Source organism: Sciurus vulgaris (genome assembly GCF_902686455.1).
Source record: "Sciurus vulgaris genome assembly, chromosome: 8".
Lineage (NCBI taxonomy): Eukaryota > Metazoa > Chordata > Mammalia > Rodentia > Sciuridae > Sciurus > Sciurus vulgaris.
In genome coordinates this window covers 137,473,549-137,496,579 of record NC_136468.1, presented here as the reverse complement: position 1 = coordinate 137,496,579, position 23,031 = coordinate 137,473,549, and the positions used below count along the sequence as shown (strand labels likewise).

The following is a 23,031-nucleotide window of genomic DNA, read 5'->3' as shown; positions in this document are numbered from 1 at the left end:
TGTCACATGCCCATAATCCCAGCGACTTGGGAGGCTGAGGCAGGAGGATCTCGAGTCCAAAACCAGCCTCAAGAACTCAGTGAGACCCTAAGCAACTCACTTTATTTTAAATAAAATGCAAAAAAGGGCCATAAGGATGGAATTGCTCTTAACTTAGGGGAAAAAGTTGGGGCAATGGTGGTGTGTGGGCGTGAAGATCAAGAACTGTTTTGGAACTGGTTTGAGATGTTCATTAGAGATCCAGGTAGACATGTGGAGAAAAGAGTTGCATGAATGAGTCTGGATTTCAGGGAAGGAGTCTGGACTTAAGATACAAATTTGAAAGTCACCAGCATAGAGAGATTTAAAGCCATGAGACTAGAGGAGGGATTGAGTGCAGAGCAAGGAGGGAAAAGAACCAAGGACTGAGTACCAAGCACTCACTAGTATCCAGAGGTCGAGAGTTGCCAGAGCCAGCCAAGAAGAATGAGAAGAGTAGCTCGAGAGGCAGAAGGAAAATCCCGAGTGGTGCTTTGAAAGCTACGTGATGACATCGTTTTCAGAAAGAGGAAGTGAACCACTGGGTCGGCCCAGGTGAATGGGCTCGGATTTTGTCCTGGGGGCAGTGGTAAATCAGAAGAGTGTTGCGTGGCAAAGTTAGAATCAGGAAAAACTGCAGGGGACAAGTGTAGATGCAGGAAGATGGGTCCAGACCCTGTACTATGATCCAGGTGCCAGGCCCTGGTGGCCCGGATTAGGCTGGAAGCAACGGAACTGAAGAGAAAGGGTTGGATTCTAGCTCTCTTGGAGGGATGGTGGACAGGAAGGGTCGGTGCAGGTTTTTTTTTTTTTTTTTTTTTTTGGTACTGGGGATTGAACCCAGGGGTGCTTAACCACTGAACCACATCCCCAGCCCTTTTTTATATTTTATTTAGAGACCTCGTCTCACTAAGTTGCTTAGGGTCTCACTAAGTTGCTGAGGCTGGCTTTGAACTCTCCATCCTCCTGCCTCAGCCTCCCGAGTTCCTGGGAGTACAGGCGTGTGCCACTGTGCCCGGCTAGGTGGGTGCAGTTTTATGGGACGCAGAGATCAGGCTAGATTGGGTTCAGGAGGAAGTGGGTGAGGGGATAGAACCCAGGAGGGCAGATGATCCTTTCAAGAAGTTTGTCAAGGGCTGGCCTTTTCACAGAAGGTTTTTCTCAGCCGGGCGCAGTGGTGCTCGACTGTAATCCCAGACAATCGGAGGCTGAGGCAGGAGAATCGCAAATTCGAGGCCAGACTCGGCAACTTAGCAAGACTGTCTCCAAATAAAAATAAATAAATAATAAGGGCTGGGGGTTGGCTGGGGTTGTGGCTCAGTGATAGAGCGCTTGCCTAGCATGTGTGAGGCACTGGGTTCGATCCTCAGCACCACATAAAAATAAGTAAATAAAATAAGGGTATCTTGTCCATCTACAACTAAAGAAAAATATGAAAAAAGAAGAAGTTTGTCAACCATGACATATTTCAATATAAGCTTTCAAACTTGCTAATCCCAAATGGAAAGCATCATATTTTTAAAAATATATAAATTCCCAAAGTCCTCATGCTTCTAGAGTTTGATTGTGCCATATTAAAATAATATTTAAATATTATAATATGAAGTAATACTATATTTTAATTTAAATTATTTTAAATAATAAAGTTATTTAAATTTCATTTAAATTTCATTTGAATTACTTTAACATAGTAAAATAACTTGAAGAGTAGTAGCAATTTCACAAGCTTAAGTCAAGCACGTTTGTGGTGACAGAAGATGAACCTGCAGGCAATATAAAAGTTATTCAGACAAGAACCATTCAGACCTTATATATTAGTTTTTTGTTCACCGCCCTTAAATCTCTAAGGGTTGAACAGCTTTCAATCATTTGGTCACTAATACACGGGATGCCATTTGAAGATTTAAAATGGGAACATGGAGTTCATCATGTGTTGTCTTTATGGTTTGTTAAAATGTCACCCGGTTGAGCTAGTTTTTATGAGAGAAGAAAAAAAGCATTAGAGGAAAGGGGCGGGCTAGGTCTGGGGCAGGAGGAGGCAGCGGACAGATGGGGTTGTCTGACTTTGGATTCTCTGCAATGCCGAGTGGGAAATAAGGGCTTGCAGGAGACTGGTTTGTTCTGGAAGTGACCTCCGGGGGCTGGGAAGGAGAGAAAGTGACTCCAAGGAACATGTTAAGTTGATAACTACTCTAGGCAGCTGGGACTCAGTCCCACTGAGGATGCTCTGAGGAGCTGTGCAGAATGTGCCTTACAACTGACCACCCAAGGGGTGGCGGAGGGGGTGCTTCCTGTCTTCCTCTTGCCTAAGGGTTGCCTCCTTGGGTGGTAACTGCCTTGAACTTTCGGGTTTGCTCAAGTATCCTAATGGCTAAGTAGGTGGCCACAGATGTTCCTTACAAGGAAGAGGAGAACGCTGTGGTAGAAAGTAGGCCCACTTTCCTGTCCTGTGGAGAAAACAGATGTCAACAATAGAGAGAAGGAGGCTACCGTGGTTAGAATATGGCTTTGGAGCTGAATCCCATGGTAAGGTGTTAAGAGGGTAGAAAGCTAATCCCATGGTGCTTGGGGTGGGGCTTTTGGGAAGGGGTTAGGATTAGATGAAGGCGGCAGGGTAGAGCCCTCATGATGGAATACGGGAGAGTGGCCAGAAGGGACACACAGACAGGCACACCCTGGCTCTTGCCACGTGATGCTCTGCACCACCGTGGGGCTCTGCCAGCATGCAGCCCCTTGACCTTAGACCTCCAGTATCGTGAGCTCAGCCAAGCCCCTGTTCTTTGAAGCTTGTCCAATCTGTGGAACTGTGTCATTTGCAACAGAAACTGGATTCCGTCCCTTCCATCTTTGTTCCCCACCCGCTCCTGTCTCCTTGCACACTCTTCTGCAAGGTTCACTTTGAGGTCCCTTCCACCCAGAGGTGGAGTCCATCTCTCCACCCCTTAGTTGGGGCTTGGCCCCGCCACTCACTCTGACCAGTGGGACATTAACAAACATGATGCAAGAAGAGGCTTAAAAAGTGCCCGCATGTTGGACCTTTCCCTGCCTTTTGCTACTTTCCTCACAGTGACCATGTGAATAAACTCAGGTCATCCCGATTATTATTTTTTTCTGGGTTATTCTGTTGAGACATAACGTACCGACAATAAAGTGCGAAGACCTGAAGTGTAGAGGCTGAGGTGGTGTGCCGGCCAGAACCCTCTTTAGGGTGGAGGCCCTCATGTCCCCAGCTGCCAGGAGTGCTGTTGCCACCAGTCCCACTTGAGTCCCTGCCTGAATGTTGCCCTCAGACAAAAAAAGGTTGATTCACTTAAGACCGTACGCTCTTCTGTGGGGCTGTGTGCATTCAGTGATGGGTTGATGCAGAGGGCGTAGGGCCTGGTCCCCTGACCTTCACCCCGACAGCTCTCAGGGGCCATCTCAGACCAGAGCTCCCTGTGGGGGCTGCTGAAGTCCACATGGTGACTGCTCCACGGGCCAGCTTCCCTCCACTGTGTCCTCGTGCCTCCATGCGTTTTCAGGGGTTGCTCTTGGGGACACTCTAGTAAACTGGTTCCACGTGCATCTCCATCTCAGGATTTGCTTCCTTAGGAACCTCCCCTGAGGTGCCTAAATATAAAATCTTCCCATTTGCAGATGGTCCTGGAACTGCCATCCAGGTCAAGATAACAGATCATTTCTAGTCTCCTAAAGTCCTTTCCAGATCAATGCCACCCTATAGGCACTTCAAAGGTAGTTTTGAGCTACTTCTTTCCCTCACATTCACAAGCAAGCCTTTGGGACCTTGAACCTGTTCGCTCTTTCGGCCTTTACTCTGGGTCCCAGCCCAAACCACCATCATCTCTCCCGAATGACGACAGCCTTCTGAGGTGCGTCTCCACTCTTGTCTATCTGCCCTGAAACCCGTTCTTTCTGTTCTTGGTCATGTCAAGCTCTTTCCTCTTTCCTGGGCTCTGAGGATCCAACCCTCTGCTATCTATCTTTCTCTGTTTGCTTCTCTTATGTCCTTATCACAATTTTGCTCTCTTCATTTCATTTATCTTTTCTTTTCTTTTTTTCTGATGCCAATTTCTCATGCTAGAAGGTAGAACGAAATCCCGGCTTCGCATTCAACATGGCAGCTCAGAGTTCCCTTCTCCTCTTAGCCCCTGGGCATCCATTGTCTTTGTACCACCTTAGCTCATGTGCTTCACGGCTTAGAAAGTATGCTAACACTCATCACAACAACCTCGTGAGATAAGTGGTACAAACGGTGCGCTTCTGTGCAGGAGGAAATTATGGTCGGTGAGAATAACTTGCCCAAGGATTTATCTTAGGAAGGGCAGATCCAGAAGAAGAGCATGAACAAGGCCTGAGAGGAGAGACTGGTGCATTTGGGGCACAGCAGATTGTTTGTACAGGGGTTGGGAAGGGAGACCTGGGGTCCACCAAGAGAGGGAGCATCATATGGTAGTGGACACCACAGTCTCCAGTTGGACATATTACAGCTTGAACCTCAGCTCTGGTACTTATTGGTTATGTGACCTCGATCAATACCCTTAAGAGGCATGAGCTTCTGTTTCCTATCAAATGGGGTCAGTGGTTAATAATCTAAGCTTGTTGTGATAATTAAATAAATGCCAAGTGCTCTGTGCTAATCCTAGTAGTCTCCAGAACTCATCTGATTGGCTTAGCCCAACCAATGGGCTGATTCTCTCCTGGTTCAGGTGATCATCCCTGGTCCAATCAGCTGTGACCAGAAGGGGAAGAGGTTGGTGGGAAAAGATTAGCAAGGGAATTAGAGAAGAATAGCAGGATGAGAAGGTTAGACTCAGGGCATGTGTCCACTGGCAGAAATCCAGAGAAGGTGGGAGAGAAAGCTCTTCTGCAGATGGTGCATGAGAGCTCAAAAGTTCCACTGAGGTTGTCATGGCACCTCTTGCCTGGAAGTTGCCCCCTGGACATCATTTCCTATCCTCTAGGCCTTGATAGTCTCATGTATAAAATGAGGAAGGTTGTTGTTTATACTTGTCCCTCCACTTCCAGGACAGCTGTGAGGATAAGAATCAAATGACATTGTGCCTATGGGAAACTCTTGGTATTAATTTTACAGACCTGCTGAAACAGATCTTAGTCAAAGTTCTTTTTTCTCCTCCGTTGGTACTGAGGATTGAACCCAGGGGTGCTTTGCAATTGAGCTACATCCTCAACCCTTTTTATTTTTTATTTTGAGACAGTGTCTCACTAAGTTGCTGAGACTGGCCTCAAACTTGTGGTCCTCCTGCCTCAGCCTCCCAACTCACAGGGAATATAGGCCTGTGCCTCCGTGCCTGGCTTCAGTTAATGGTCTTGTAAGGAATCCCACGGAAACCATGCCAGACACGGGAAATCACATAAGGGAGTTTATTAAGCAAACAGAGTGTCTCCCTGCAGGGTAAGAGAGAAAATGAGAGGAAAAGAAAGAGAATGAGAAAGGGCACATGCTAGAGAGAGTGTGAAAGCCAGGAGGATAGAGAAAGTGAGGAGGAGAGACAGAAGGATGAGAAAAGATGGCGGGGTAGCTACAGTAAAGCAATTGAATTCCGCAGGGCTAACAAGGGACCAATATCGGAGAAGGATACTCGCAAGCTGACCGATGAACCAATAGCTAGCTAGGATGTTCACAGATTGACAAGTGGTTGGGAGGTGGGGAAAATGGCTGCCCCGGAAAGGTCAGGGGGAGCAGCTTTGTACATTACAGGCCTTAGGGCAGAAAAGATACCCACTCTGATTTATTCAATGGTGGCTGCTCACCCCATTGAGATGATGAAGAAATACAGGGGGAATTTGATGGGGGGTGGGAAGGTAGGACTGACAACATTCTCCAGCTTCTCTTCCTAGGGGTGGGTGAGGGCCTTTGGTCCTGTCTCTGGCTGTGTGTGGTTCCATTCTCTAGGCTGTTGCCTGTCTTTACTAAAGCACGGGCTTGGATGGGCTCTGTTTTCTGCCCCAGTCCTGAGTGCACTCCTGTTTAACCATAGCAGGAGCTTACTGTCCCTGGTTCCACTCTCCAGGACTCGAAATCTGATTGGTGAAGGACATCAATGGATGGATTCTATCCTGATCAGCTTTGGCCCAGTTATGTTTAGACAGAGAGGAAAGCATTATTGGGTATGAGCATGGAGACCAGGTCTGCCATTCCAGCATGGGACTTTTTTTTTCCTTCCCCCCACCCCTCCCACCCCTCTTTTCCCTCTATACAGTCCTTCCTTCCTCCATTCTTGCCCCCCTCCTTAACCCTAACCCTAAACCTAACCCTAACCCCAAGTTAACCCCTCCCACCCCCCATTATATGTCATCATCCACTTATCAGCGAGATCATTCGTCCTTTGGTTTTTGAGATTGGCTTATCTCACTTAGCATGATATTCTCCAATTTCATCCATTTGCCTGCAAACGCCATAATTTTATCATTCTTTATGGTGGAGTAATGTTCCACTGTTTCTTTATCCATTCATCAATTGAAGGACATCTAGGTTGGTTCCACAATATGGCTATGGTGAATTGAGCAGCAATGAACATTGATGAGGCTGTATCTCTGTAATATGCTGATTTTAAGTCCTTTGGGTATAGGCCAAGGAGTGGGATAGCTGGGTCAAATGGTGGGACCCAGCATGGGACTTTTTCAAAGAATAAGACATGGGCTAGGGGGTACCCCATACAATGTAGGCTCCAAGATGGCATTGGACTGAGACCTTCATAAAGACCGTAGTGAAGGATTCAAACCCATTCATTGACATGCTCCTTTATTCAGCAAGCATGCGCCAAATGTTTGTACTGGGGAGGTGCCATTGCACACTACAGGGCACAAGGAATAAAGCACAGTTTGTCAGGTTTCACGAGTTCAGGGTGCTAGGTGAAGGAACACAAAGAGGGGCCCAGGTACTTTCACAGAAGTCTGATCTGGGTGAAGGGAGGAGGTGAGGGCAAGAGATGCCACGGCCAGCTGTATGGGACAGGTATCAGTGGTTCCCAAACTGCAGCGTGCCTCTTGGAAGGCTTGTAAGATGCTGACTGATGAGTTTCACCGCCTGAGACTCTGACTCAGGTTAAATCAAGAGAGTTGCCGCGAGCTTTCCAGTCTAATCAGTTCCCGAGGGATGCTGGTCCTGCTGGTCTGAGATCCACAGGCTGAGATTCCTTCAGTAACCTAGAAGCGTGAGCACAGACGATGAGGACAGGGCAGGGGGAGAGCTGCCTCAACGTGATGGAGGAACAAGCTGGCATTTAGCGTTCTGGAATGGGAAGTGTTTGGGAACATCTAGTGTGTTTTGAGCAGTGAAGGGAAATAGAGGGGTAAAGCAAGGGGTAAGGTCAAGGACCCTGCATGCCAGGCAAAGCAACTTGAACTCCATTCTGAAGGCAATGGGGAGACACTGGAGGAATTTAAGCAGGAGAGGTCTATGCCCATATTCATATTTAAGCTTCAGAAAGAGCAGAGTGTCTGGGTAAAAGGGGATGGGATGAGGGGAAAGGACCACAGGAGTCTACATAATGAGCAGCCTGACCATGCGCAGTCCTAGGGCCTTTCAGATTCTCTTAACGAGCTTGATGGTGTCACAATCTTCTATATCCAAGTCTGCGAGGCTGCGGCGGTTCCCCAGTGTCCGACCCTGGAACTTCAGGATTTGATCCTCCACATAAGGTCCTCCAGCTTCTTCAATTTTCTCTTTCAAGTCACGAATGGTGTCATCAGGGTGGATGGCGTAGGGTCTGCTCTGGCCACTAGTATCCTTCACAAAGACCTGGATCTCGGGAGGGATGGTCTCCAGCACACGAATGTTCACCTTAGAGAAGATCCCATAATCCGCCAGGGTCTGCTGGCTGCTGAGCAGTAGCCTCTCCCCCCCTGGCTCCTGGAAGGAGAGACGATACTGACTATTGGGGCGATTTGTCTTGTTTGTCCTCTTGATCTCTGCTTTCATCTTCCAGATGGGGCTGTACGGGTTCACTGAGAGTGTCCAGGACTCCTTGCCTGTTTGTTTCACCGTCACCTGGACATCTCTTGCTCTCTGAAAGAGACGGAGGAACATATAAAGGTTCTTGGGTGGACAGGGCCATCTTTTGCCTCCCACGCTTCTCCCTTCTGGCTACTAATGTGATTTACCAAGACACTTTCAGAAGTCAAAGGAGGCACTATTAATAACTATGGGGGACAATAGGCAAAAGGCTGTTCCAAGTAAAGGAAATTACTATTCGGTCATCCTAGGCTAACAGAACCATTGGGTCAAACTATCCTTTAACTCACCCAACCCAGAGTAACAACTGGTCTCAAAAATCACACTCCTCCTATGTGGAAATATTTGGAATCCTCACCTGTCGCATGGTGATATTATTAGTCTTTCCACGGGTACGTCATAGTGCTGATGTGAGGTTAAATGATTTAATGTTGGGCTCTGGGATATAATCGAGGATATTCATTGTCCTGGCAAAAGTCTGAAAGCATCCTCAAAATCTGCCACAGGGTATTGGTTATACAAATTAAGACTTTCATTCACTGAACTATGATATAGCTGCTGAAACAAATTCATTGGATCTGGGAAGGTTTTTATGTTCCTGCTTGTTTAATGCAGTCCTGGCATAGGTCACTTGACCTGACACAATTCATATTACCGAGTTCATGCTCAGAAGTGTCCTGTTTTGGGTTTTATATGGTATGGTTATGCCTGCTGGTATATATAGGTGAATAGCAATTGTCTGTAAGATAATTTAATTTAGTAATGGAATAACCCATTGAATAACAATTCAAGTAAAGTCAAAATATATCGAGACACAGGCATGTCCATGGAGGCGAATGTAAGTGATGGACAAGTGGACATCTGGGAGGTGGTATTTTATGAGGCAGGGTATTGAGCCGGGTGGGAGACCTACTTTAATTCTATTTCCTCTCCAACTGTTTGCTTTGCTTTTTGCCTCTCAGAAGCCCCGTGGTCCACTGGACATTCTCAGTCAATGGTGCATGGCTAGGTGGCGGGTCCCTGTGGTGGCTTAGTTATCTGCCTTGCGCCTGGTTCTATGGACTGCTTTTGAGGTCAGACTCAGAATTTCTGTGCAAGATATGAAATGTAGAACTAGTGGAAAAATTTCTCTGGGAGTAATAGGTAGGGAAACTTGATTTTCTCAGGGAGTTTGTAAGCAGAGTCCTGGTCTCTGAACACTGTGATCTGAACACAGACAGGCTGTGACACCAGGGTTGTTGTCCTTGGTGGGGCCCTGTGATCCTCACTTAACTTTTTGGGAAATATTATTAAGTCTCTTGTATTAATAGCAAGAATCCAGAGCAGGGCAGATATTGCCTGCTATTTTACAGGTGAAAGAAACGAAGCCCAGACATTCACAAGAGAAGAATGATACAGCTAGTTGGTTGGAATGTCAACCTGGGAGATGTCACCCATCCCAAGAACCAGTGGGTACCATGGCAAGAGCTGGGGAATCTGTGTGGAGTTAAACACGAGGTTGGAACTGAGCCCTGACTATGCAATGGAGAGTCATACCTGGACATGCCAGTCCTGGCTGGGGTCATCAGTCCTGCAGCAGGCCTGCCGCAGACAGTAAACAGCCTCTTTGGCCACCACGTCCCATCCTTTTCCCCTTCCCAGGTTGTTAGTGGGGTCAGCTGGGTCTAGGATAATGGGCCTGGGAGACAAAAGGAAAACAGAGCTCTGTCACTTAGGACTCTGGCCTGTGACACTCATGTTTATGGGGCTGTGCATGCTTTTGTGTAGGAAGGACTACCTGTAAACTGAAACTCTTGGTTTAGGATTAAAGTTGTAACCTAAGCTGGCCCAATCAGAGTGAATCTCTGAGATTTGGCTTGGAATGTTTTTTTCTTGTACCAGAAGGTATATGTCTAAATGAGAAGCCTAGAACTGATGAAACCATGAAGGAATTAACCCGAATTTAATGGTAAAGCCTTGGGAGGGACAGAGCTGAGCAGCAGTTCATAGAAAGGGACTTGGATGACATAGTGAACACCTAGATCATGCAATACCTGAAGCTTCTTTTACCTTGGAGCTTTTCAGTTGCTAAAGTCAATAAATTCCTTTTATTTTAAAAACTGTTACAGTTGATTTCTCTATTCCTTGAAGTGGAAAGTAATACCATCAACATACTCACCTGCTCTTCTTCAACTGTTGTTTGATAAAGTTTCTGACCGCCACATTTTGGAAATCATAGTACTTGGTCCAGTAAATGCAGATATCTTTGTAATCTCTGAGGAGTTTCATTACAGCCACAAGTCCTTCATCCATGTTGAAGTTCTCATTTTCATCTGTACCCACTTCCCAGGCATAAATAGTCAGTAGCTCCAGTGCATATTTTGAAGGCAATGCTACTCCTCGGTATTTACCTTTCACGTGCTGGAGAAGGTATGTGTGTATGTGGGAGGGGATGGGGGAGAGGGAGAGAGAGAGAGAGGGATTGATTCATTATTTAAGATGAGTGATTATGTAGCACAAACCATGACATGGTGAGGCCTAAATGGACCGATGTCCTGGGGCCATCAAGATTTCAATAAAGGAGGAAGCTGGGGTCTCTTATGGACCTTCAGGGCCTCTGCAGTCCATATTCAGTTGGAATGGACAGGTCAATACAATTCAGTGAATATAGAAATAATTGAAGAAAACGAAATCATACAGACAATGGAAAACAAAATCAGAACAAACTGAAAGACGAAGGCTAAGGATACTGTGAAATGCTCAAGTCCGCCAAAATTAAGTTAGAAATTTATTGAAAATTTCAATTAGAATCTCCGTGGTACCTTAAAATTCATATGGAAGCATAAATGCCTAGGAAAAGCCAGTTAATTATGAATAAAAAAACCTTGGTTATTTGTCTTCTTGGTTATGTCACTTCAATCAGTTATGACAAAAGCAGTATGCTTTGGACATGGGAATGAACAAGGGTCAAGTGCAACAGAACAGAGAGCCTACAATGTAAAAAGAGGTCTCACGGTTGATAAGGAAACAAATACCTCAATGGAAAAACATACTAATTACATTAATAGATAACTCCCCCAATTTCAAGTCCAGAGATCAATAGCAAATGCATTTGTTTAAGGATGAACTGAAAAGACAGAATGATGATATAATTCTACTCATGGGATTGTTTGTACAAGTTGTAGAGTCAGGCACTCTTATGTCCAACTCTCAGCTCCATGTTGGCTTTCGAGTCTTTTTCCTTATCTCCAAAATGAGGATGATGAAAAATACATAGTTTACAGAGTTGCTAGAAAGACCAAATGAGAAAAATGTGCAGCATTTGTAGCAGAGATCATGAAGCATTCCTAACAACTAATGGCATTATTATTACTGTAGCCGTTTGTATCATTATCTCAAGTAGCTGAGGTCTGAAGTTGGCTGAGAATCCAGTTTGTACTTAATCAGGAACCATATAATAGGTGTCATTCAAATCAGGAGGCTGTAGGCTGGACACATGTTTCAGAAGATAAGAACCTAGTAACTACAGAGACCATCATCAACAATATATGACCCCTAATATTCTCCAGTGGTCTAAAGGTTACCTAGAGCTTCCAGTTACCCTATTTCACTTACATTGTTTAACCTGACTCTTATCTTTAGATAGGTTGTTTCTATTTTTTTCCTTCTTTAAAAAATTCTGGGGGCTGGGGAGATAGCTCAGTCGGTAGAGTGCTTGTCTTATAAGCACAAGGCTCTGGGTTCGATCCCCAGCACCCAAAAAAAAAAAAAAAAAAAAAAAAATTCTGGTACGTGTCAACTTCCTCTCCCCTTGTCCTGCCCCTCCCAGCCCAGGGACCAGATCTTCTCACCTTCAGGTACCAGAACTTCACCAGCCTTAGGAGGTTCTTCAGTTTAAAAGGGCGGCTTTTCACAAAATGTCTCTGCAACTGCGTGAAGCTTGGTGAGAACTCCCCAGGGGAGCTAAAGGTACTTAATAAATATTCATAGATTTCTGGCTGTGGTTTAGAGTCCGGGCAAAAGGATCCTGAGGAGAAAAATACCAAGTCAAGAAAATCTACCTTCGAGTTAAGGAAGATGGGGAGAGAACTAGTGAGCACAGCGAAGGCATAAATTATGTCACGCAATGCTCAACTATGGTGTTAACTGTTCCCCTTTTATGACTGAGTAAGTGGAGGCTTAGATGGTGTGGGAGCTCACCCCCAAGTGACATAGATTTTAAATGATTCATATTGGCCAAAGGCTGACCATGTCTCAGGCACTGGGTCAAGCTCATGGAATCCTCAGAACAGCTCAATGACATAGATCAATTTAAGTGGAATCATAGGAAATGACCATTTTCTGTGGGTCAAACATGGTCAAATATTGTCAGTTTCCTATGGTTCTACTTAAATTCGATATTATCTCATTTAATAGGTTGGTGTGTTCAGTCCTGGAGCTGTTAAATGATTTGCCCAAGGTCACACAATTAATAAGTTTTGGAGTCAAACTTTGAATGTATCAAGTGCATTGATTTAAAGGTGATTCCAATTTAGTTCTGTCCAACTCTAAATGTCTTGAGTTACTTGCTTGACCTGGTGCTTCCCAGAGAGTTGGAGAGGAATCTTCTTCTCAGGTTGGGTAGGAATTTATTATTTAGGAGAAATTCTCTTGCCCCAGGCAGTATTGGGACATGAGAACACATGCATTTATAGAAGGACTGAAATCATATATATATATATATATATATATATAGCTCTAGTCTCTGAAAAAGAACAATTCCATTGGTTTTCACTTTCCCAAACCTCTCCCAAGACCAGGGGAAGGGGCCCTGACCAGTTTCTCGGAACCTGACCCATTGCTATCCTTACCCAGAGCATCAAAAGCTGGAAGCACATCCATCCGAATGACTTTACTGCTCTTCCTGGGCTGGATCTGTAAGGTCAGGGAGCGAGGGCTCCTGTTTCCCTCTCTGCGTTGGATCACTGTGACATTGTAGGCCAGGCTTCTGCTACAGCGATCCAATTTCTCCTCAATGAAGTCAATAACGTATTTTCGGAACAATGACTGGCTCAGGAAGTCATAGAAGCAGTTTAGGAACAGAATCATGTCCAGGTCAGAGCTGTGGTTCAGAGTTGTCCCTTTTCCAGAGGAGCCACCCTGTGGAGGATGACAAATGCTGAGCTTTACTTCTGCTGAGACTTGACACTTACGCTGAGTGAAGCCAGAGGTACTCATGGTAGGATGCCTGCACAGACCTCCAGGGGGAGCCCTTGGCCTCCTTCCTGTACCAGGTCTCTGCTACAGGTGTTGCAGTTTGAGCAGCTCAGTCCAAAACTCAGAAATCTGAAATGCTCTGAAATCCAAAAGTTTTAGAGTATTGACTTTGCGCCAAAAAAATGTGTAAAATTACCTTTAGGCAGCACATACACCGAAATTAGCTAGGTACGGTGGCATATGCCTGTAATCCCAGCTTCTCGGGAGGCTGAGGTGGGAAGATCTGAAATTTGAGGTTCAGCCTCATGGCAACTTAGTGAGACCCTGTCTCAAAATAAAATTTAAAAAAGGGATGGGATATAGCTCAGTGATAGAGTGCTTGCCTAGCATGTGCCAGACCCCAGGTTCAATCCCCAGTTAAAAAAAATGTTACTTTCAGACTATGTGTGTAAAATATACATGAAACATAAATGAATTTCCTGTTTAGACAGGTTTCATTCCCAAGATATCTCCTTATGTATATGCAAATATTCTAAAATCTGGAAAAAAAATTAAAAACCCAAAATACTTCTGTTCCCAAGAATTTTCAGTGATTAGAGAATATTCAACCTAAACTACATCTTTTCACCAATTTAGAAAAATTAAATACCTCATGAACAATTTAAAGATATAGATGAAATGTAAAACTCCAGTTCACTAATGACCTTTAACCCCTTCTCCAGAGGTAGTCACAGTTACCAATATTTTTTATGATGTTCCATAAATGTTCTACTTCAAGACCTGCACTATCCAAGGGCTGGGGATGTAGCTCAGTGGTAGAGCACTTGTCTGGTATGCATGAGGCATGAGGCATTGGGCTCCATCCCTAGCATCAGGGGAAAAAAAAAAATACCCGCACTGTCCAACATGGTAGCCAAAGCCACATGTGTTTCCGTTTACATTTAAATTAATTAAGATGAAATTAAAATTCACTTCTTTAGTTACATTAGCCTTATTTCAAGCACTCAATAGCTGCCCAAGGATAGTGGCTATTAGATTTGATAACACATATAAACTGCATTCTCATTATAGAGAGTTCTATTGGCCAGCTCTAGCTTGATAAACATACATTTTTTTAAAATATTTTTTTAAGTTGTACTTGAACACAATACCTTTATTTTATTTTATTTTTATGTGGTGCAGAGGATCAAACCCTGCACCTCACACGTGCAAGGTGAGTGCTCTACCACTGCACTACAACCCCAGTCCCATATATATTTTTAATATATATATATATTTTTAGTTGGCAATGGACTTTACTTTATTTATTTATATATGGTGCTGAGAATCAAACCCAGTGCCTCATACGTGCTAGGCAAGCACTCTACCACCGAGCCACAACCCCAGCCCCTAAACATATTTTTGTGTATATAATTTGTATATATGTGTATTTTGCATTATAGAGGCCTGAGTATATCTACAATACTTGGAAGACTTTTATTTTGAAATCACAGATTTATAGGAAGTCATAAAGACAGGAGAAAGGGATTGGAAGTCTTCCCAATGGTTGTATCTTATCTACATAGAATAGACAGCAAAACCAGGAAATTGACATTAATATGATGTGCATTTAGTATGCAACATTTTATTGTGTGTGTAGATTCCTGTGACTACTGCTGGAAGAAGATACAGAATTATTCCTTTAAAATAAAGATCTTCCTCTGGCAACTCCTTTATAATTAAATATGCTTCCCTTCCCTGCATCATCCCTCAACCCTGGAAAACACTAATATGTTTTCTATTTATAAAATCTTACTATTTCAAGAATGTTTTATACAGTTGTGCTGGCACAGTGGTCCACATCTGCAATCTCAGTGACTCTGGAGGCTGAGGCAGGAGGATGGCAAGTTACAGGCCAGCTTCAGCAACTTAGTGACACCCTGTCTCAAAAAAAAAAGGGCTGGGGATGTAGCTCAGTAGTAGAGTACCCCTGGGTTCAATCCCAGTATTGAGAGAAAAAAAAAAAAAAAAAAGAAGAATGTTATATACAGTTGTCCCCTAGTCCCTTGGGGATTGGTTTCAGTACCCCCTCAGATACCCAAATCCAAGGATGTTCAAGTCTCTTAATAAAATGGTATAGTATTTGCATATAACTTATGAGATTCTCCTGTATACTTGAAATCAGCTCATTTACTTATAATTCATAATATAATTTTTAAGTGCTAATAGTTGTTATACTATATCTTTTATTATTTTGTTGTTGTATTATTTTGTTGAATTGTATTTATTATTATATTGTTCCTTAATTTTTTCCCCCAATACATTTAGCCCTTTGCATCCGGAAGTTCCTCATATGCAAATTCAACCAACCTCAAGTCAAAAAACATTGGAAAAAAAATTGTGTCTGTATTGAACATGTACAGACTTTTCCTTGTCATTATTCTCTAAATAATACCATCGAACAACTATTTATATAGCATTTATTGTGTTTCAGGTACCATCGTATAAAAGGATGTGCCTAAGTTATATGCAAATCCTACATCATTTTATATAAGGAACTTGAACATCTGCAGATTCTGGTATCCATGGGGGTCTTTGCTGTCCAATCCCCTCCATTACAGAAGGCCAATTATAAATGGAATCATGCCAAAAGGAATGTGACCTTTTGAAATTAGGTTTTATCCCCATTTAGCATAACGCCTTTGGTATCCACCATGTTGCTGAGGGCCTTAACTCTTGGTTTCACCATAACCACCCTTGTTTCAGCTTATTCAAATTTTGACCTAGGTCCCCAATCTTCCTGCTGTTGATTACTTTTCAGAGCCTCAAGTACTGGCTTTTTGATGTCTATCTGGGGTTTTAGTTATTTGCAAGAGAGATAGTTTGAAGGTGTTTACTCCATCTTGGCTGTACCAGAAGTTTATAATCTTTTAGGAAATAAATATATTCATGAGTACTGTTAAATAAACAGGAAGCCATTAGTCTGAGGCTGTCTCTATTCTTTGAGCTCCACATTACAAACTGCAACTGAACTTAGTGTATAAACAAACCAGAGCCTTTTTTTTTTGGTACATTTAACCAGGTTTCATCCAATCAGAAATAACCAAGCTGCATCCAATCACTGTCAACCATCTGATCAGATCATGGCCATATAAGGCAAACACCTCGTCATACTATGTCCATATAAGGGAGATGCCTATCTGTGGCCAATTAGATAATTTTACTACTTCGCTTCTGTGTTTGGCCTACACGTGTCAGGCAAGCGCCCTACCACTGAGTCACAAGCACACCCCTTTGACCAACTTTTATAAGCTATTAGTTCATTCTATGATGCAGGGCAAATACTCTGAACATTTCCTGGTTCTGAATGATGCCTGATTTATGACTCCTTTGCACAAGTGAATTCTGTTGAATTTAACTTGTCTAATGTTTTTCTTTCAACAATACATGTGAAACATTTTCTAGTTATTTATAAACATTTGAAATGTGCTTGTAGTATACTGAGATGAGACTAGTCCTTGTATATGACTTTTAAAGTTATTCTGTGAGACTTTGTATTTTCCTATTTTTTTGTTACTGTTTTACTTATGTAATTAACAAATCATGGAGCGGGCTGGGGTTGGGGCTCAGTGGTAGAGTGCTTGCCTAGCACGTGTGAGGCACTGGGTTTGACCCTCAGCATTGCATGTAAATAAATGAACAAAATAAAGGTACTGTGTCCATCTACAACTAAAAAAAAAAAAAAAAATAAAAATCATGGAGCAATTTGGACCTCAGATGCCTAATGTCCTTAATTTATATATTTCTTTTCTTTTTTTGGTATTGGGGATTAAACCCAGAGGTGCTTAACCACTGAGCAACACTCCCAGCCCTTTTTAATATTTCATTTAGAGACAGGGTCTCTCTGAGTTGCTCAGGACCTCATTAAGTTGCTGAAGCTGGCTGAGGCTGGCAATCATCCTGCCTCAGCCTCCAGAGCTGCTGGGATTATAGGTGTGTGCCACTGTGTCTGGCAATTTAGGTATTTCTTGATCTGAGGATGTGTAATAGTAAAAAAAGAAGAATATGGGGATCAGACAGAGATGGTGATTAAATACAGCAAGATGTCCTTTCAAGACTTACTCATGGTCCCAGAAGGCTCTCCAGCCCGCTAATGGTAGAGAATCAAATGGAATCAGCCACATTTGACTCTAGAAATACACCACTCTCACTCAACATGAATGGATGGAACCAGCAAAAACAGATGCGACTAAGAAAATTTACTGCTTAAAAAGGCCAACAAAGGCAGAGAGAAAACAAATGTTGAATTATGTGCAAATGCTCCATTCCTCTTCACATAGAATAGAAATGTAAAGAAAAAATGTTCTTGTTGCCATTGCTTATCAATGTTTATTCAAATAAGGGCTACAGTTTCAGTCATATGGCATCTTCTATGCTGCTCAAAATAGGTGATGCTAATTATTTTATGAGTGTTTCAATGTTTGGAAAGAGATTATTGAGAAAGAAAGAGGAAAGATTTTTTTTTTTCTTATACAGATGAATAATCTTCACTTGATGCATATACCTGTAGAAGTGGGAACACTAACTTCAAGCTATGGGTATTTGGAATAACATAAATGTATATTTCCTATTGAAACAGCATATTTGAACCTGTAGAAGAGCTTTATTTAGAACATATGTTAAAATGCTTGAACACCTTAAGACCCATCCTTAAGAGACTGAGCATCTTATTTCTGTTTCTGGGGGGATTTCCTCCTTTCGTTTTTGTTTTGTTTTGTTTTGTTTTGTTTTGCAGATCCTGGAAGCAAAGATATGGATTCAGCTCTGGGGCTGAGGACCCCTACAGCAAGTTCAGAGTATAGAGGAGTCAGAGTCCAGAAATTCAAAATTGTAGCTTTTTAAGCAACCATAGGATCTTGAAGTTCTGTTTTGAAGTGCATGGTTGCTGATAACTCCCGAATCTTGGGTTTCAGCTCTTTCTTTAAAGATTCTTGAAAACTGCAAATCCTTCCTCTCCAGTGTTATCCTTTCCCAGGTGAAACCGATTTACTTCAATTAACGTGAGATGTCTTTCATTTTAGCAAAATGAATAAAATCTAGACTATGGTCCAAACACTTGCAATTTTAAAAGTTGAATTATAATTTAGTACTTTTCTAGGATAAACTATCCTTATAAATAGACGTTGGATTGACGATTCAGTCCTTGGAAACCCACTGAATTTATCAAGTACCTCTGATATTACCTGATTGTGAGGGAGTTTCTAACATGACCAATCAGTACCATTTAGAAGAAAAACACAGATTTTCTTTGTGATTTTGGAAGTAAAGTGGGGTTTCTTAAGCAAGAAGCAAAATGCATAAATTTTATAGAGACCTGGTATCTATGTTCCCTCTGACTCCTTGGCATTCAGTGAACTGAAATAATCACCATCATCACCTTTCAGCTTTGTAGAGTAATTTACTGTGTAAGAGCGTCTTTCCATGCTCTGTCCCATTTATTGCTCATAAGAAACCTAGATTAGAGAGCAGAGTCTCAGAGAGATGACTGGCACCATTGCCAAAAGTTCAATCCTTGTCCCTGATGCCAATCCAATAACGAGGCCACGTTTTTGAGAAAAAGGAAAAAAAGTTTTATTGCTTTGCTAGCAAAGAAGAAACACGGGGGGACTCCTTTCCCAAAGGCTATGATTCTACCCATTGGAAGGAAGAGGGAGCTGTTAAAGAGCTACATTCCACGTGTACTCTGTTGGGAGTTTTAATCACTTGTTTATTTGGGAGATAGTCAGTTCTGAGAACTTCTGGTACCATCCCCAAAGCCTGGACCGCTTCCTTCCTGTGGTGGGTGTGTGTGCAAGGACAGATAAATCTGCCTAGGATGTTTCCCCTGAGATTTAGGGAGGCGGGGCGAGAGGAAGAGTGAGAAACACGTCCATTTAAAAAATAAGTTGTGGGCTGGGGCTGTAGCTCAGTGGCAGAGTGGCATGTGTGAGGCACAATGCCACATAAAAATAAATAAATTAAAGGCATTGTGTCCATCTACAATTAAAAAAAAGTCATAAAAAATAAGTTGCGGGCTGGGGATGTAGCTCAGTTGGTAGAGGGCTTGCCTTGCATGCACAAGGCTCTGGGTTCAATCTCCAGCACCACCAAAAAAAAAAAAAAAAAAAAAAAAAAAAAAAAAAATATATATATATATATATATATATATATATATATATATATATATATATGTAGCAGAGCAGCAAGGGCTATATTCAGAGCATAAAGAGGACCACTGTTACAGCACATCCCCCAAAGATCCCGGAGTCCCCCAGGGCAGAGCTGGGATTTGAACCCCAAGACCCCAGTGCTCACCTTCACCACCTTCAGCACTGTGACTTCCTGGCCCAGAACCAACTCATCCTGGAAGCACTGGTCCCGAAAGAACCGCTCCATTCTCTTCCAGGCATCCTGCACTTCTTCCTTCCAGTCCTCCTGGGGCTGAAGGTTTTGCTTTAGGAAGGCGTCCAGCTGGTCCCCCGGGGTTTCATACAGGTCCAGGGAGGGATCCATCTCTGCAGGACAAAGGTGTCCCTCGGAATAAATTCTGTGTGCTCCTGGCAGCCCTGGAAGGTCTGAAGAGCTGCACAGCAAGCTTGAGGGCAGGGATTTACTCTCGGTTTGCAGTGAGAGCTGCAAGATTTCTCCTGGCAGCCCATAGCTCCTCCCCAAAGCTCCACCGCCAGCCGGCCTGCCAGACTGGAAACCGAAACTCAGCTTTCTAAGGAATCGGAACTGAAAGTGTGTGAAGGAAATTTCTCCAAGGCTGGGGTAAATGGGCCAAGTGCGCCACCAGCCCCCCTGCAGGCGCAGCCTGGGAACTACCTCTGAGGGTTCTGCAGCTGGTCTTCTCAGAAATCCATTTCCTGCTGTGTGGGAGGAGACCCCCCCCCCATGCCCTATAGGAACTGGATCCTGTCTGCCTCTGGGGTCAGGGGTGCTGACTGCCTGGGCCGAGGATGGGGCTTGCCTGAGCCTGAGGGGTATTGGGGTCTAGGACTGACTGAGCTTTTTATTTTCCTAGGGCAAAAATACACACTCTTCCTTGCTTGTGTTTTTTTTTTTTTTTTTTTTTTTTTTTTTTTTTTTTTATCTAGGTGAACCCTCCTGCTCCATAACCTATGGGAAGGAAGAGACTTTAAGAAACCATCAGCAGAGGGGTGTTAAATGCCTGAGACAGGAGATCTCTGAAATAAAGGGTTCCATGGAGCTTGTTAAAAATACTAGCCCAAAGTAAAAGGAGAGGTCCTGGGGCAACTTCCCCAAGCTACCAGCAACATCCACCAGGTCTTAGGAGTCACGGGATTTCTATAAGGTTTTTGAGAGAGAACACATAAATGATTTACACTGAACCTACCTTGGCTATAGATTGGAGAGGCAGGTAAAGTAGTCAAACTCTAGGATAGGAGGTTAGTCCAGAAAGTTTTCACATTTCTTGGTTGATTGGTTCTAAAAGCAGAATGTGACGTGATGGCTCGCTCATCTTCAACACAGTGTGGCAGCTCCCCTCCCCTCCCAATTTTATATTTCCTGTGGTGTATTTGTTTTTGTTATACTTGTGACTTTGGTTTTGTCACGAACGGCAAGGAGGAGTCAATGAGAATAAATTTGGTACAAATCAATTGACTTATTTGATGCTAATCACACAAGTCTTATAATTATCTTAGCTCTAATCACACCAATATCACACATCACTTAATCACTAAATTAGAATACTATAAAGCCCCGAGTAAGCAAGACTCACTCCTTACTAAGACCTGTTCCTAAGGTCCACTCCTATGTATCTTAAGTCGAAGGGCAGCGACTCCCAGAGATCAGTCAAGGAGACAGCTCAGGAGATCTCGCTGGGGAACTCCCCTTGGCCGGAGTCCTGATCGGCGAGGACAGTTGGAAGGCGAAGGAGGACAGTGAGGTCACAGTCGGGATGACGGATGTTCCAGCAGGTCAAGTCAGTGAGTCTCCTCCAGGCTTGGTGCAGAACTGGCATTATCGATGTCAGTTGCTGACTGAGCAGGGCTCGGTTGTCAGTCCTTATAAATCCTTTCTTAGTGAACTCTGCCAGTCAGTCTTGGCAGGGCGTGAGCCAGCAAGAGTTGCATATCACACAGGAGAAAGTCACAGTTACCTTACTTGGGGTAAAGTCAGTTACATATCTTACTTGGGACACATTACATCATTACATCACCACAGCACACAGCACTCAAGTTCTTTTTTCACAAGTTATGTTTTACAGAATGCACATCACACGGAGGGAAGTGAATCCAGCGCCGGGTAGTGGGTTCCTGCCGGGCCGGGCGAGCTGAGCTGGAGGCAGCACTGAGGAGGCCTTGCCACGGGTCTGGCTCTGGGATGTCCAAGAACACGGTGTCGTCGGCCTGCTTGCGGGAGGTGGAAGTGGACGAGTACGACGAGAACAAGTTCGTGGACAAGTAGGATGGGGGCGATGGGCAGGCCGGCCCGACGAGGGCAAGGTGGACTCCTGCCTGCAGCAAGGAAACCTGGCGGCTGCTCTCCAGGCAGCTCTGAAAAATCCCCCTATCAACACCAAGAGTCAGGCGGTGAAGGATCGGGCAGGCACACTGTCTTGAAGGTGCTCATCTCTTTTAAAGCTAATGGTATTGAAAAGGCCGTTCAATCTCTGGACAAGAATGGTGTGGATCTCCTAATGAAGTATATTTATAAGGGCTTTGAGAGCCCATCTGACAATAGCAGTGCTATGTTACTGCAATGGCATGAAAAAGCACTTGGCTGCTGGAGGAGTAGGATCCATGGTTCGTGTCTTGACTGCAAGGAAAACGGTGTAGTCCAGCAGGAACTGGTTCCACGTGGGAGTGGGAATTGCTGGTACAAAGACCAAAACGACCAAATGCCACCGCTGCCCTGTGGGTAGCATCTGTTTCTCTCAGCTTTGCCTTCTTGCTTCCTTTTTCACATCTATAAAGAAGAGAATTACATACCAGATTTCTTTTCATGAAAACTGGGATAATGTGGAGGAAATCTGGCTTCAGCAGGATTGTTTCATCCTCTCATAATCATTTCAATGATGTGTATACCAGTCTGTGTATAGTATCATGTATGTTCAGGTTTAATTGTGCAATCTTAAACCCCTATCAGCTGATTTCTGTGCTCTTTTATATTATTTTTGACTAATACTGAGGGATCTGATCAGAATTTGAGGCCAGTTTCCTAACTCATTGCTAGTCAGGAAGTGATCTTTATTTTTTTAAAAAATTAAAAGATAAATATATACATATATATAAATATATGTATATATATTTATTTGAGAAACTGGCAGCTATTAATTGCAAAACTGGACCATACTTCTCTTATTTAAGCAAAAATGGTGAGTGAAAACCACTACTAATTTCCACTTTTTTTTCTGCTTGCTTCCAGATTATGCTGTGAGTTTTATGAATGCTACTTCCTTTCAACATTCAATTATCATGGCCTCTTGATTTCTTTGTGGTCACCCAGGGTCCAGAACAAGGAATCTTGTTCTATACGGGTGTATCTGTAAAATATCAGAGCCTATTTGGCATGATATTAAAACTTTTGTTTCAATAATATGGCTCCCTTTGGGGAAACTACTCCAAATCAGAAAGGATGTAGAAACTATGATATAGTTCAAACTCTGGACAGCCTCTGAATGAAATACTATTTCTTTAGAAAAATAGTAGCTGCCTTAGACATTATGATGATGTATATGAATATTTAATATACCATTTAGTATGCCCTAAAAATGTCCTCAGTGTTCTTCAGGGTAATTGGGATCTCAAAAGATTTGGTTCAGATCCAAACAAATAACATATTCTGTGTTCAGCTCAGTGTTTTTTAAAAAAAGAAAA

At 43.3% G+C, this 23,031-nt stretch overlaps 1 protein-coding gene and 1 pseudogene across 2 annotated transcripts; one reads left to right on the top strand and one right to left on the bottom strand.

Annotated features, from left to right (window-relative positions):
* Positions 1 to 6,550: 6,550 nt before the first annotated feature.
* Positions 6,551 to 19,903, bottom strand: LOC306668188 (2'-5'-oligoadenylate synthase-like protein 2). Its single transcript, XM_079151373.1, has 7 exons — positions 19,801 to 19,903; positions 19,502 to 19,701; positions 12,823 to 13,111; positions 11,824 to 11,999; positions 10,152 to 10,393; positions 9,530 to 9,671; positions 6,551 to 8,047 (listed from the first exon to the last, which is right to left on the bottom strand). Exons 2-7 carry the CDS (start codon positions 19,697 to 19,699, stop codon positions 7,565 to 7,567), a joined length of 1,530 nt encoding a protein of 509 aa, XP_079007499.1. The 5' UTR covers positions 19,700 to 19,701; positions 19,801 to 19,903; the 3' UTR covers positions 6,551 to 7,564.
* Positions 19,904 to 21,440: 1,537 nt separating this feature from the next.
* Positions 21,441 to 23,031, top strand: LOC306668600 (actin-related protein 2/3 complex subunit 5-like; annotated as a pseudogene). The gene has a single exon. The product of its transcript is annotated as an actin-related protein 2/3 complex subunit 5-like (transcript).

Bases quoted from the DNA above. Each gene is read 5' to 3' on its own strand.
- LOC306668188 (XM_079151373.1), bottom strand. From the start codon at position 19,699: ATGGATCCCTCCCTGGACCTGTATGAAACCCCGGGGGACCAGCTGGAC. The intron at 13,112-19,501 runs GTGAGCACTGGG...CATCCTCCACAG, and splicing joins CAGTGCTGAAGGTGGTGAAG to GGTGGCTCCTCTGGAAAAGG. The intron at 8,048-9,529 runs GTATGACTCTCC...CGTCTCTTTCAG, and splicing joins GCCAGGACTGGCATGTCCAG to AGAGCAAGAGATGTCCAGGT.